Source organism: Trachemys scripta, chromosome 13 (assembly GCF_013100865.1).
Source record: "Trachemys scripta elegans isolate TJP31775 chromosome 13, CAS_Tse_1.0, whole genome shotgun sequence".
Lineage (NCBI taxonomy): Eukaryota > Metazoa > Chordata > Testudines > Emydidae > Trachemys > Trachemys scripta.
This window is the reverse complement of record NC_048310.1, coordinates 40,423,493-40,436,741: the sequence shown is the minus strand read 5'-3', so window position 1 is coordinate 40,436,741 and position 13,249 is coordinate 40,423,493. Positions and strand designations below refer to the sequence as shown.

The 13,249-nt window shown below is 48.4% G+C and overlaps 1 protein-coding gene across 1 annotated transcript in view; it reads left to right on the top strand.

Annotated features, from left to right (window-relative positions):
* The first annotated feature begins 1,201 nt into the window (after window positions 1–1,201).
* AARS1 (alanyl-tRNA synthetase 1) overlaps window positions 1,202–13,249 on the top strand; it is a 39,256-nt gene continuing 27,208 nt past the window's right edge. Inside the window, exons 1-7 of the mRNA XM_034788359.1 lie at window positions 1,202–1,305; window positions 3,264–3,427; window positions 4,310–4,498; window positions 6,171–6,316; window positions 8,873–9,064; window positions 10,037–10,181; window positions 12,150–12,295. Coding sequence (XP_034644250.1) covers window positions 3,284–3,427; window positions 4,310–4,498; window positions 6,171–6,316; window positions 8,873–9,064; window positions 10,037–10,181; window positions 12,150–12,295 — 962 coding nt within the window. The 5' untranslated portion in view covers window positions 1,202–1,305; window positions 3,264–3,283. The remainder of the gene's footprint in view (window positions 1,306–3,263; window positions 3,428–4,309; window positions 4,499–6,170; window positions 6,317–8,872; window positions 9,065–10,036; window positions 10,182–12,149; window positions 12,296–13,249) is intronic.

The window sequence follows — 13,249 nt, the reverse complement described above, 5'->3', positions numbered from 1 at the left end:
TTCATATAGCAAAACTCACTGCCCAATCTTCTTCCAATACATTCATATATAAATGCAAAAACAAATGTTCCTCAATTATCTACTGGATTTTTAATAACAAAACAACATGTGGGCGCTTCAAATTCAAGGCTCTCAAAGCACTTGTCTGACAATTTACAGTGCTCTAGAGCTGTGCAAACGGTTACCTTCAGCTTACAAGTCTCCTATTTTGAGAGCATTGCTACAGTCAAAAACTTGATGTAAGCATGAAATACTTGCCAAACTATTTTATTTTTGTATCAGTTTCTGAATGCATTTTTTTAAACTCATAAGACCAGTCCAAGTAATGACCAAGGCTGGAACTTTCCAAGGCTTCTTTGAAATTCCTACCTAACATTAGTTTATCTGTCCCAGACAATGCACTGGATATGGATCTCTTACTACACTCCTGTTCCTCTCCTCTCGCCACCAACTTTCTCTCCCCCAATATTGGTACAAATTATTTTCTGCTCCTGTTTCACAATTTCTGAATTCACGATGATAGCTGAGGGCAGGTCTACAGTAGAAGCGCTACGTCGGCACAGCTGCTGTAGGGCGTCTAGTGAAGACGCTCTATGCCAATGGGAGTGCGCTCTCCTGGCAGCATAATTACTCCACCCCTGCGAGAGGCAGAAGATATATCGGCGGAAGAGTCTCTCCCACTAACATAGGGCTGGTGCGGACAGCGCTTACGTCGCTGTAACTTCCCTCACTCAGGGGGTGTCTTTTTCACACCCTGGGCGACGTAAGTTAGATCGAGTTAAGTCTGACGTGTAGACCTGCCCTCAGTTTGGATTGTGCATGATTGGGGAAGGGGAAGGGAACAGCTTTTCCACACAATAAAAACTAACCAAAACGAGTTCAATTACTGTACATTTTGTCAATTAATAGCAGTTCTAGTGCAATTGTCATTTAAAAGGTATATAGAGCAATTTTTTTCCCAGTGGCAACATAGCTAAATGAAACATAGTGGGTGAAATCCTGAGCCCACTGAAATCAATAGGACTTTTGCTATTGACTTCAACTGGACCAAGATTTCANGGCGGCCCTCTGTCCCCTCCCCCACGAGAGGCCGTTTCACTGCCGTTGCATCAGCCGCCTCACCGCCCCTTCCACGTGACGTCACAAACCCGCCGCCCCAGGGCCCCGCGGGTGACTGTCAGCGGTACAGACCAATCGCTGGCCGGCGCCCGCGCCGAGGGTGGTGTGGGGGCGGGGCGGAGGTTGCAGCGGGTTAGGTTGCGCGGCGAGGCGCGGCGGTGCTGCTGGTGGCGGTGCGGAGCGGAGGTAAACGCCTGGCAGGCCGGGGGGGGCTGGCGCTGGCTCTGGCTCTGGCGGCGGGGGAGGGGAGACCGGACTGGGCTACATCGTGCCGGTAGGGAGCAGTCCCCCCTCCCCCATTACCACGGTGCCCCCATTTCCTGAGCCATTTTCCCAGCATCCCCTGGGGTTGGTGCTCTAGGGCTACAGCCGCAGGGGATGCTGGGAGTCTGGCTCAGGGTGGCGGGGCCTGGGGCTCCATGTGCCCTCGGAGTCATGCCACGTGGGCGCAGGGGTGGGCGCCCCATGTCACGTCAGAAGGGCTGGGGAGACCTGCCGCGGGGACGCGGGACCTCCTGGCACACAGGGAGCCTGTATCAGTGCCACACATGGCGTGGCTCCGGTACTACCCTGGCCATGGCATTCCGGAGTAGAGCTGAGTGCAGCTTTTTGCCTATAATATTTCAAACCAGATCTCCCAAATGTCAGGCCCGGTGGGCCTGCATGTTAAATGTACTTTAAAAACGTAAAGGCCGTATTGGGTCTGACCAATGGTCTTCTCGTAGTAGCCCATGCCAGGTGCTTTGGGGTTGTTTCCCTATTTGTAGTTGTTTGGGGTCTTGTTGCATCATCTTAGCCCTGCTTAACATGGCATAGCCCGTTTTCCATTTGCATATGCTATGAGGGGTATTGGTTAGAACAGGGGACTGGAAGTCAGGACTCCTGGGTTCAATTCGTTGCTCTGCATGTGACCTTTGGCCAAGTTGCTAAATGGGTGGTTCTTGCCAAAATCCTCACTCTGGGAGAAGTGAAACAGCCTGACAGCTAAAATGCCAGTAGGGGTTTTAGTGCACTTCAAAAATGATTTTTTTTTTAAATGTAACTTTTTCCCCCTTGCTTCCAACCCCAGCCTTCTCTTTCTTGCTCAGAGACAGTCAGAGCAGCTGCTGCTCTAATGACTTGAGTGGTGGACAGGCAGAGTCTGCTCCGTCTCCTGTTTGTGAAAATGGGACACCTTTTTCTCTCTCAGTTCCTCTGGAGGGTTCCAGAATGGACTCCAAGACTCAGCTCCTCTAAGATATTTAGACATTGAATGGGAGCTAGGTGCCTACATGCCTTTGTGAATCTGGGCCTGGGTGGAAATGGTGAAGGGGTGTTGCACTGACAATCATGCTGCTAGTTCCTTTGCTGCTCCTGTGGTTCTGGAGAAGCAGCCAGAAAGAAGCCATTCAGACCCCTTTCCTACGTCTGCCTGCTGTCTCCTGGCAGCTGGAGTAGACCTTGCTTATCAGTTCTCCCATACACACTTTCAGGGACTGCAGCATGAAGCTGCCAGTGCTCTCTGGGGAGAAGGGCTGGGAGTCAATTTGCTGTAGGATAGTGATGATTGGTGCAGTATCCTTAAGTCCCGATTTCCTTTCATCCTGGTGTTTAGGATTTCTTTAAACTATAACAATCTGTTCCCTTTTTTCCTGCTAAGTGAATTACTGAATTGCCAGCCCTGACTCGGGGTTTGTAGAGCATGCAATGATCACTTAAAATCCATTTTCTGTCTATTGTGTTTGCGAGGCAATGTGATCCTTGTTGGATGGCATGCATGAGCCACAACACAGAGTCACCAGTACTGCAGGCCTTTGTGTCTGTGACTCAGGGCCCCTCCCCAGAGGAGCCAAGCTCAATCTGACTTAATGGTTTGGTATCCACCACACAAGTTTGGAGGGGATGTTTTGCCTTAAAGCTGTGGAATCTGTGATCCTTTAGCCCAGTACCATGTATGGCACAGTGAGTCTCTCACAACACTCCTGGAAACAAGTGAGACTAGAAATTAACATCTGAAAATCGGAACTTTCATGAGACCCAGACAAAAGAATTGGGTGAATTACATCCCAGTTGCCCCTTCCCCAGGATCCTTATTCATGACTGTCCCATTAAACTGAGTAGAATGTGTCCTTCACCCATCTGCGTTCTCTTTTTTCTTTTGCTAGCTTTGCGTGGTGATCTCAGGATGGAAACTACACTGTCAGCTAGGCAGATCCGGCAAAAGTTCATTGATTTCTTCAAGGAGCACCAGCACACCTATGTCCACTCATCTGCGACTATCCCCTTGGACGATGCTACGCTGCTCTTTGCCAATGCTGGCATGAATCAGGTAGGACTCTCTCCCAGGACTGTGTGACTTTGGTACTTGTCCTGTGCTTTCTGCAGGAGCAAAGAAGTGAGGGGTGCTTAGCCGTGTATAAATTGTGGGTAGTACTTATCACACTGAAATTCATTCTGGTGAGATATAATGGGCCTGAATTGCTCCAACAGTTCCCCTGTCAGGCTGTGGGCTCCCAGTGCTGTGATGTGATGATTATAGATAAGATGTCCCTGGACTCTGAAGGGCGCAGAGCAGGGCATCCCTGGCTGGGAATGGAGTCTGGCCATGGCACCCGGGGGATGTACTAAATCAGCATATCCCTGGGCAGCTTTTCTCCACAATGATTCTGCTAAGCTGTGGTTGGTGTTTAAAGCCTCCCTCCCTCCCCATACGGAATCCTTGGTGGAGGTGCAGACTGCTCCCTGCTTCTCAGGGGAGTCTTGCTCACACACACAGGGCTCGTCAGAGACATTTCCGTTCTGTGCACCAGGCCGCATTTTCCTCATTCCCATTCTGTCATTGCGTCACTAGGGCCTGATCCAAGAACCCAGGCAGTCAGGACAAGACTACAGGCGCTTAGCACCAAGCAAACAAATCATGTTTTTAAAAAAACATTGGTAGTCTTTTTATTTGAATTGGGGTGAGGGGGGAGCATAATTGTCCTCCTTGGCACAGACAGGTGGATGCGGCACCCCTGGGAGTCCACCAGTACTGCTCCTGGTTTGGCAGGAGTGATGGAAAGGTGCCTTAGTGTGGTGGAGTGGCGACCTCAGCATTTCTAAATACACGCATCGGGCATGTTCTTATTGGCCCACATATACTGACCCACAGAGTGCTCGCTGCCTAGGTGAGTTCTTAAGTTTAAATCATCTTGTTGCTATTTCCTCCCAGTTCAAACCCATTTTCCTCAATACCCTTGATCCCTCCCACCCCATGGCTAAACTGACCAGAGCCGCCAATACCCAGAAGTGCATCCGAGCTGGGGGCAAACACAACGACCTGGATGATGTGGGGAAAGACGTCTACCACCACACCTTCTTTGAGATGCTGGGGTCCTGGTCATTTGGAGATTACTTCAAGGTAAGCTTCAAGCTCAATGGGGATCTGGAATCTAAGCGGAGCTTTCTTGAAGTTTAAGGCCAGAAGGGACCATCAGATCATTTAGTCTGACCTTCAGGTCTCTAAACTTCACCCAAATACCTCTACATTGAGCCGAATGACCTCAGTTAAACCAGTCCTTGGGAGGCTAACACAAGGACTATTGTGTGCTGCTTGCAGAGAATGGGAGTGACTAAGATGCCACTAATGCCCATGTTCCCTGTGATGGCAGGGAACTGATTAGGTTGGCTATGCCTGTTAGAGGGTTGGTTAAAGGTCCCAGCCAATCTGACCTGAGGGAAGATTCCTTCCCGACCCCAAATCTGGTGATCAATTAGCCCCTGAGCATGGTAGTAAGATGCATAAGTCAGTTGCCTAAGACAGAAAATTCTGTATACCACCTCACAGCAGTGGGGCCATTGATTGGATAGAAAGTAAAAATGCAAAAACGAAGAAGAACGTATCTGAGCATCGGATAGTAAAGCACTTGGGACTCTTATAGGTGGAAAAAGCCCATAGCTGCCTACCAGCCTCCCAGGGATGTTGAGAGGATTAATTAGCTAACGTTTGTAAAGCACTTCGCATGTGAAAAGCTCTCTGTAGAATTGTTCTTGTCTGTCTAATCTCTGTACTTTTATGACCTCTTACACAGCACTATCTGAACATCTTGTTAGCACTACAGTAGCGTGACCAACATTCATTCTTATAATAATAGGGAATCAATAAAAAATACAAATAAACCAGTACTTTTAAATTGGATTAAAGTCTCCTGGTCCAGTGGGCTACGAAAGGCAAAGCAAATCCTTGTATCAGGCTTTTAGCGTCTAGGCAGGCTATCATCCAGAACGATCATTTTCCAGTGCACTTTCTGCAGCCCTTCATTTGTAGGTGACTCAGACTGCAGGCATTAGAACTTTGGAGGCAAGGTTCCAGCGGATGTTTTGGGTGCAAGCCGGAGTTAGTGAGAAGGACTTGCTGAGGAGATAGGAGCATAAAATGGGGAAGTGTGATGTCCTTGCAAGTGGCTTAGTTCAAGAGTTAATGCTGTGCCAAGGAACTTCATAAAGCTGATCAAAGTGCAGCAAGGTGATTAAAATAACAGTTGAACCAAAAATCAACGAGGAAAGAGAGAATCACAATGGAACCTGCTAAGTGTTAATTTTTTATTCTTTGGCTGATTGTATGAAGCCATCCAGGGAACGCTCAGTTTATTGATGTATGGGGATTTCCTGGCCCCTGCAAATATTGGCCTGCCTGTTTCAGCTGTTGTTAGCTAAAGCACTCCGGTTTTTGAGCTTATTTGCTATCTAAAAGTCTGAGACTTCAGCTCATTTCAGGTTCTGAGGGGCAGGTGTTTGGCAGAGCTGGCAGTTCAAAGGGGTATGTGCAGTGGGTCTAGAGAGAGGGGCAATCCATTGTGTAGGTTCCAGGCCTCAATTCTTTTGCACGCAATGGAGTCAGTGAGAGGATGTTTCCTGTGTTCTGTGTTCCCTGTGCTTCCTATTCAGTTTACTTTAGACTTGTGATGTGCAAAGCCTATTCTGAGGCATTACAGTTTGTGCCTTCAACCCCTGTCTGCTCTGGGTTGGGCTGTGTTGTATGGGTAAGAAGATCTTTTTGCTTTTCCTCACTCACCTTGTCTTTCCTGGTGCAGGAACTGGCTTGTAAACTGGCTCTGGACCTTCTCACCAACGAGTTCGGCATCCCCATTGAAAGACTCTATGTTACTTACTTTGGTGGCAACGAGGCAGCCGGATTAGAGCCAGACATTGAGTGCAAACAGATCTGGCGGGATTTGGGGTAAGGGCATTTAAAAATATAACTGTTCTTATGAAAACAGTGCTGGTGATAGGTGCAGGCCTGGCAGCCTTGGCACCTGGAGGCCCTTGTTTGCCCATGCCATGGTTGAGGCAGAATAAGCTTCACGTTGTCTCACCAGTGAGCCAAACCACACCCTAAAGGGACAGCCTGATGGGGTGAGAAATAATTCACTCCCCACAGCCCAGTCAGTCTTTGACCTCCCTGCTGAGATGACTCACGTGACACTGATGCTCCGTGGCCTGGCTGCCTGTTGGTTTCCAGATGGAGTTAAAGGTGTAGGCTGTGATCGGTAAAGCCCTAAACGGCCTGGGATGCGTTTGCCTGACAGAGCACTCCTGCGCCATCCTGCTGCAGTAGTGCTCAGCAAAAACATTCGAGGTGGAATTGCTTTGGCTTGCCAGAATGGGAGCTGCTGACTTGGTGTTTTCCACAAGGAGCCTGTGACTTGGGGATTGCTTTCTTCTTGGGCTGAAATAGTCTGGATCTGCTGATTTCCAGGGCATGCTGCAAAATCTGTCTTTTCGAATGGGTGTTTGGAACGGGAGAAGGCTGGGGAAATTTGAGGGGAAGGGAAGTTTCCATTTAGTGATGATTTAATTTACTGCCCTTTACAAGAGCTGAGATCTGCTGCTGCTTTGTTCTGTAGTCACAGATTGGATTTCCAGTGGCACCTGAGCCTGGGCGATTAGAGATTGAAACAAGTAAAACATTGACCCTGCCTAACCATGCAACCCTTGCCAGCTAGGAAGTGGGATCTCTGGGATCGTAGATGCACCTGTGAAGGCTGAATCCTTTCAGCACAGGATTACTGGACAGACTCAGGACGTGCAAATTCTCTTCCATCAGCAAGAGTGGGCCATTGTCGTGAAAGAATTAACCTTAAAGCAGGGTGAATAAAAATCAATTATTTAAAAAAAAAAAAAAAACAAAAAAAAAATCGGATTTTTTTGATTAAAATGCTTTTTGAGGGGAAAAATCTATCTAAAGATAGTTTTAATTAAGATACATTATAGCTCAAAGATCTCTCATCACGGAACAGGGATCATAAATCCTAATTTTATAGTATGAGACAATATATTCATGTAATGTTTAAGAAAAGTTTTGTAAATCAGTTCCAACAGTTCATGGATTAGGGACCCAATTTTATGGGGTTCCAGGGGCAGCTGTAGAGATTATTTAGGTTAATCTTTCTATCGACCCAATGGGACTCAGTGCTCAGTCTAGAAGATACCATCAGAGATGCTTAGTTTTGCAGTTTTCAAACTGTGGATTTGTCTCCAGAGATAACATGCTTGTTAACAGCAAAAATGTTTTTAAAGACCTAAATAAATAATATATAGAGGTGAGAAATAGCAGATCTCAACCCTACTGTCCCTCTGCAAATTTGTGTACACGGAGTCAATCCCTTCCCTCTCTCTAAAAGTGCAAAGTTTCAAAAAGTTGAATGAATAGAAGATTGTTGGGGGATAAATAGATCTGGACAAGGAGAAGATGTCTGGAGATAAATTTGAGAAGGGAGGGACAGGCAGTAGAAACAAAAATGAAACTGTTTGAGCAGTATATTCCAGAAGTCTTAAGGCCTTTCTGAGTGTAGCCTTCATTGATTTGAGATCTACCATACCATTCTCTCACTAGAAGGGAAAACCTATAATGACAGCAGTTTGGGAATATTTTAATGAAGTTCCTCTACCTGTGAAGAATATGTATTAAGGTTATAACAACCAACAAGAATGCACTTTTATGTAGAAATCCATGATTAAATCGAGTCTTCCTGACTAGTGATTTAAATCATCCCTGCCTTATACCACTGAAATGAAATCGGAAACCACATGGAAACCAATTTATGACCATGCCCAAGATACATTGCTGGCTGAAATCCCATATACTTTGCAGTGGGAACAGTGGGTGGTATTTACTTCACATGGCATTTTATTTTAAGGAAATGCAGCATGTCTTATTTGGCAATGGACACACATCAGTGGGTCTTCACCGAGGCAGCATATCACAGATCATGTTCTCTGGGTGGCAGAGCCATAAAGCCAAGTGCTTTGAGGTGACACTCGTTATGAAAAGGGAGTGATTGAGGTGCATCCCGTTGTAGCTTTGTTTAAATAAAGCCTGGGCATTCTACACAGAAGAAAACCTCTAATGAAGCCTAACCAAGGCCAGTGGCCAGCTGCAGCCTTTAGGGCCTCGTCCCTGAGGACAGAAGGTTGTAAAAAATTGATCACTTTCCGTTCTAAAAGCACATGGTGCACCTTAAAAATATTCTCCGTGCAACAGGCCTCTCCCCATGAGAGAATGTGAATGTGTCAGTTTGGGTGGGGGGCACTTGTTTGGTCCTGCTAGGATGGGAAGTCCAACTGGTAGGTGTTAGAAAGCAGGATCTCAGCTGGGTCTCTCTCAAAAGCCTGTGGGCTCTTCCAACCCATTCAATGAGTTTTAACGAGTAAAAGGTGGTTTCTTTGTTTGCCCCTGAATTGGGGGAGGTCTTGCTCTCACCTCTCTAATTTAACGGGCACTTTCCTGGTACAGACTGGCTGAGAGCAAGATCCTGCCTGGCAGCATGAAGGATAACTTCTGGGAAATGGGAGACACAGGCCCCTGCGGCCCCTGCAGTGAGATTCATTATGACCGGATTGGGGACAGGGATGCCGCGCACCTCGTCAATCAAGATGACCCCAATGTCTTGGAGATCTGGAACCTGGTGTTCATACAGTTTAACAGGTGAGCCAAGAGCCTGCCCCCTCCACACATTTCTTGTTTGATGGAGAATGAGCACTTCACTCTAGTAAAAAGACAGCTCTGGAAAGCCGCAGCACCGGGAGCCTCCACCCTCCAGTGTGAACTGTTCTCGCCAACCCCACAGCTGGCTTCTGAGCTGCCCCCGATGGGTGTTGGGGGAATATGGTTAAATTGTGAAATTTGGGATTTAGGAGGAGGGAGGTTGTAGTTCATCTGCTGTTACACAGAGAAAAACAGTGGGAGGTAACACCTATGCCCCGTGACTAGCTCCTGCCACTGCTGTTCCTCGTCAGGCACAGGGGGGCCCCATTAAAACTCCTCTTTCTTCACCCTCCACACCCGCGCAGATAAGCTGCACTCTCAGCGCCCCATGTCACTTGGTACAGCGTATTTTGTGTGTTAACCATCCTGCCCAAGCAGCCATTGGGAACAAATAACCAAGCCCAGCTACTGAGTGAAAGGACTGTCATGGAGCAGTGAGAGCAGAATGTGTCAGCACAGCTGCTCGGAGGCTCTGCAAGCTGCCTGTCATTCAGTGAGAGTCCTTCAGACCGAACACCGGGCTCACGTCTGTGCCATCTCCCATCACAGCCCCTGATCAGTGGGGTTGAGGCTGCTGACCTTTCCCTCGTTCTAGCTCTGGAAGGAGGGCCATTCCGCCACTGGCCTGTGACTTTGGTGGTGCTCCCCCCGACCCCCATATACGGGAGGCAGCGGACACTTATTCAGCCCATTTTTCTGGGGTGAGGGAGGATTTGTTTATGCTGGTTCTAGTTTGCTCTTGAGTGTCTTGTTAATTACCCTCTTATTAAGGCTCCCAGGGGCCCATGTGTATGCCTGCCTCATAAGACCAATGGGATCATTTAAAGTCATGTGGGGATGAGGGAAGAGATGGCAACCTCCCTGCAGCAACCCATTCAACGACTGTTTGTCTTTCTCCCTGGGGTTGGGCAGAGAGGCTGACGGGACCCTGAAACCTCTTCCCAAGAAGAACATTGATACTGGGTTGGGTCTGGAAAGGCTGGTGTCTGTGCTGCAAAACAAGATGTCCAACTATGACACTGATCTCTTCATCCCCTACTTTGAAGCCATCCAGAAGGTACAGATCCATGACTGGGCCATTGAACCTGATCAAAATGTATCTGCTTCCCCTGTTATGCATAGCCTCATAGGTGTGCATGGCACCGTGCAGTCAGGGAAGCTGTCCCAGAGGATGGGACCATGGTGACTTCCTAGCAGCTGTGAGAACGACCTGTCATGAACCTAAAAGCGCTTGGCTTGCAGATTTGTACCTTGGCAAGGGTAGAAGACTAGACTATTCCGTAGCTGCTGCTTTAGGAGTGAATCTGGGAAGAGCATGTGAGATGTGCTGACCATGAACCATTTGGTCGTCTTTGAAAGTAGGAGACACCGCCCGCCCCTCTATAGCTGCCTTCCTTTTGCAAGCTTTCTAACTGCACTAAGAGATTTTCAGAGCCCTAGAAAGCCTGACTCAAAGGGACTTCCATTTTAAACAAACGGACCTGATCAGTAGGCTTGAGATGGCACAGCTCCGTGTTCAGGGCCAAGCTCCATTTGTCATGCTCTGGGCCAGCAGAGGCTGGGAACTTTGTAGAAGCAGCATGTCCCTCCTTTGGGAGTCTTGGTGGAGAGGATGCCCCACCTCTCCTTTTGATTACTCTCCCCGACCCTGTCTAAGCACTTGGGGAAGTCTCATTGTGCTCTGGAGGGTGCCACATCCAGCTCTTCTCAACTGGAAAGACACTGTGGGGACCCAATGTGGGGATCTAGGTGGTGAAACTAGGTCCAAAGCCAAACTTCAGCAGCCGGTCACCTGCCTTACTTAAAACCCCCTGCTCCAAGGCTTGCCGGGCTATGTAGCTTGACTTTTATAATCCATCTCTGTATGCTGGCCTGCTGGGTGGTGTCTGAAAGGTGTGCAGCAGAAGCGGGTGGATTTATGCTCCTTTTTGATGGATACATAAAGCCTGAAAAGATTTTTTTTCAAAAAGAGTTGTTTTTCTGCTTGCTTTTCTCATTCGGAATATCCATGTGATCATCTTGATTTTGCTGGAAGACTCTGAATTGTGGATTGGGAGCAATCTTAGCCCTTGGGGTGGGGGTGGGGGTGAGGGGTGTTGAATCTTTAACGAAGACATCCTTTCTCCTGAATGGTTCTCAAACGTTGGAATTGACTAGATGTTAACACATGGGTTTCACAGTCTGATAAAAATCCCTTCCCCAGTAGGCTTTCACTTACTGGGGGTTTCTGATATCCTCATCCTACCAGTCTCCCAGTTGTCCACAGAGTCCTTTCTGCCAATGAGTTGACAGGATCAATATTTTGAATATTAAAAAAAACAGTCAGAAAAGCTGCATTTTGGGGGCTTGTTTCTGAAAAGCCTTCCCAGGCCATCTCCATCGACCATAAAAGAACAAAGAGAGGGCCACAAACACGTTTCTCTTTACAGGTCGCCTTTAAGGCGGCTTTGCCTGAACACTCTCTGGCTTTGTCAGTGAAGGAAGAAGCCAGGCCCTGAAAGCAGCAACAGAGCGTGGTAAATGGAATGGGGACTGCAGTGAAACTGCTTGGGGGAAAGACTTGTTGGTTGTATTGGTTATGCCTGGCTGGAGTCTGTGACCCAACATAGCAAAACCAGCCGTGCCCCTGTCCCAGCTGTCACTCCAAATCCGGTCTCTGCCTTCGCTGACCTGGGCTCTGTCTGAATGCTGGAACCAAGCAGTTTCATTTTGCGTGTGCCCAGCGTGTCCTTCTGATCAGGGAGAGCTGAGCTTGGCTCCTTCCAGAGCCACTCAACCTCTATTCCGGGGGGGGGGCGGGGGGAGGCAGCGAGGTAACCTCCTCCCATCCACAGGAGTGTGGTGCCTCCATAACATTCCCAGCCTCCACTGGCCCTGAGCAAGGAGAGCAAGGCCAGCCGTGGACTTGGGTCATCCAAGCCATGCTGCCGAGCAGAGCCATGTCTCTAACCATATGTGTGTGTCTCTCTCTAATCAGACAAGGCAGCAAGGTTCTCCATACCCACTGTCTCCTCTCTCTGCCTAGGGCACTGGGGCCAGGCCATACACAGGGAAGGTTGGTGCTGAGGATGTAGACGGTATAGACATGGCATACCGAGTCCTGGCAGACCACGCCCGAACTATCACCGTGGCTCTTGCTGATGGAGGGAGACCTGACAACACTGGCAGAGGGTAAGAGTGCATGTGGCACAACTGTGCATTACTGAACCGGGGAGGAAGCCAGAGTGGCGTTACTGCGGATGTGTGTGTCCAGAGGCTGCAATTCAGTCATGGCGATGATGAAATTCCACCATTTAGAGGCAGGTGAAACTTACAGCCATTGACATCTTGATCTTGGAAACAGAGGTGGTGTGATGTCCCCCTTTGCTTTGGGTGCAGTGAGGGTCTTCTCACTCCTTTGGGCATCTGGAGATCCCGCATTTGAACCACCCGCACATGCAAGGCCCTGTTTCCTTGTAACTGAGAAGGCTGGAAGGGATCAATAGCAGGGCTTGGAGCCAGGCTTATTGTGGTTTGGGTAAGTGCTGTGCAGACTTTCCACCCAGTGCTGCCAGTGCATCTCGGTCCTGAGGTTCAGCTCTGCCCCTGCTATTCCAGCTCTGGGCTTGCCACACACACTTCGGCCAATGTCCCTCAATGCTGACGTGCAGCTGCTCTACAGGGAGGCAGTTCCCAAGCTGTAAGGATGTAAATATATGAATAGGGCTATACTGCAGGCCTCTGTGTCAAGTAAAGGAGATTGAGTGAGCGCAGTGGTGAGAGATCAGAGGTAGGAAAATCGAACAACATGGTAGTAATTGGAGACCCCCACTAACCATGTGAAATGGTCAAATATTCCAGCTTGGCCCCATTGGGTCAGCTAGTTCTAGAGCACAAGAGGAGAGGTCGTTCTTAACTCGGCTTTAAGTGAATGCACAGGCACCAGTTCAAGAAGGGAGAGGAGTTGAGCCACTCAAACAGTGACCACAATATAATCAGTGTTGATATCCAAGGGGCGGGTAGGCTGCAGAAAGGGACACAGCATCATTAACCTTTAGAAAGGGAGATTTCAGTAAAATGTGAAGGTTAGTCAAAAAGGCCCCAAAGCTAAAAATAAAGGAGGTAAACTTCATAGATGGATCAACC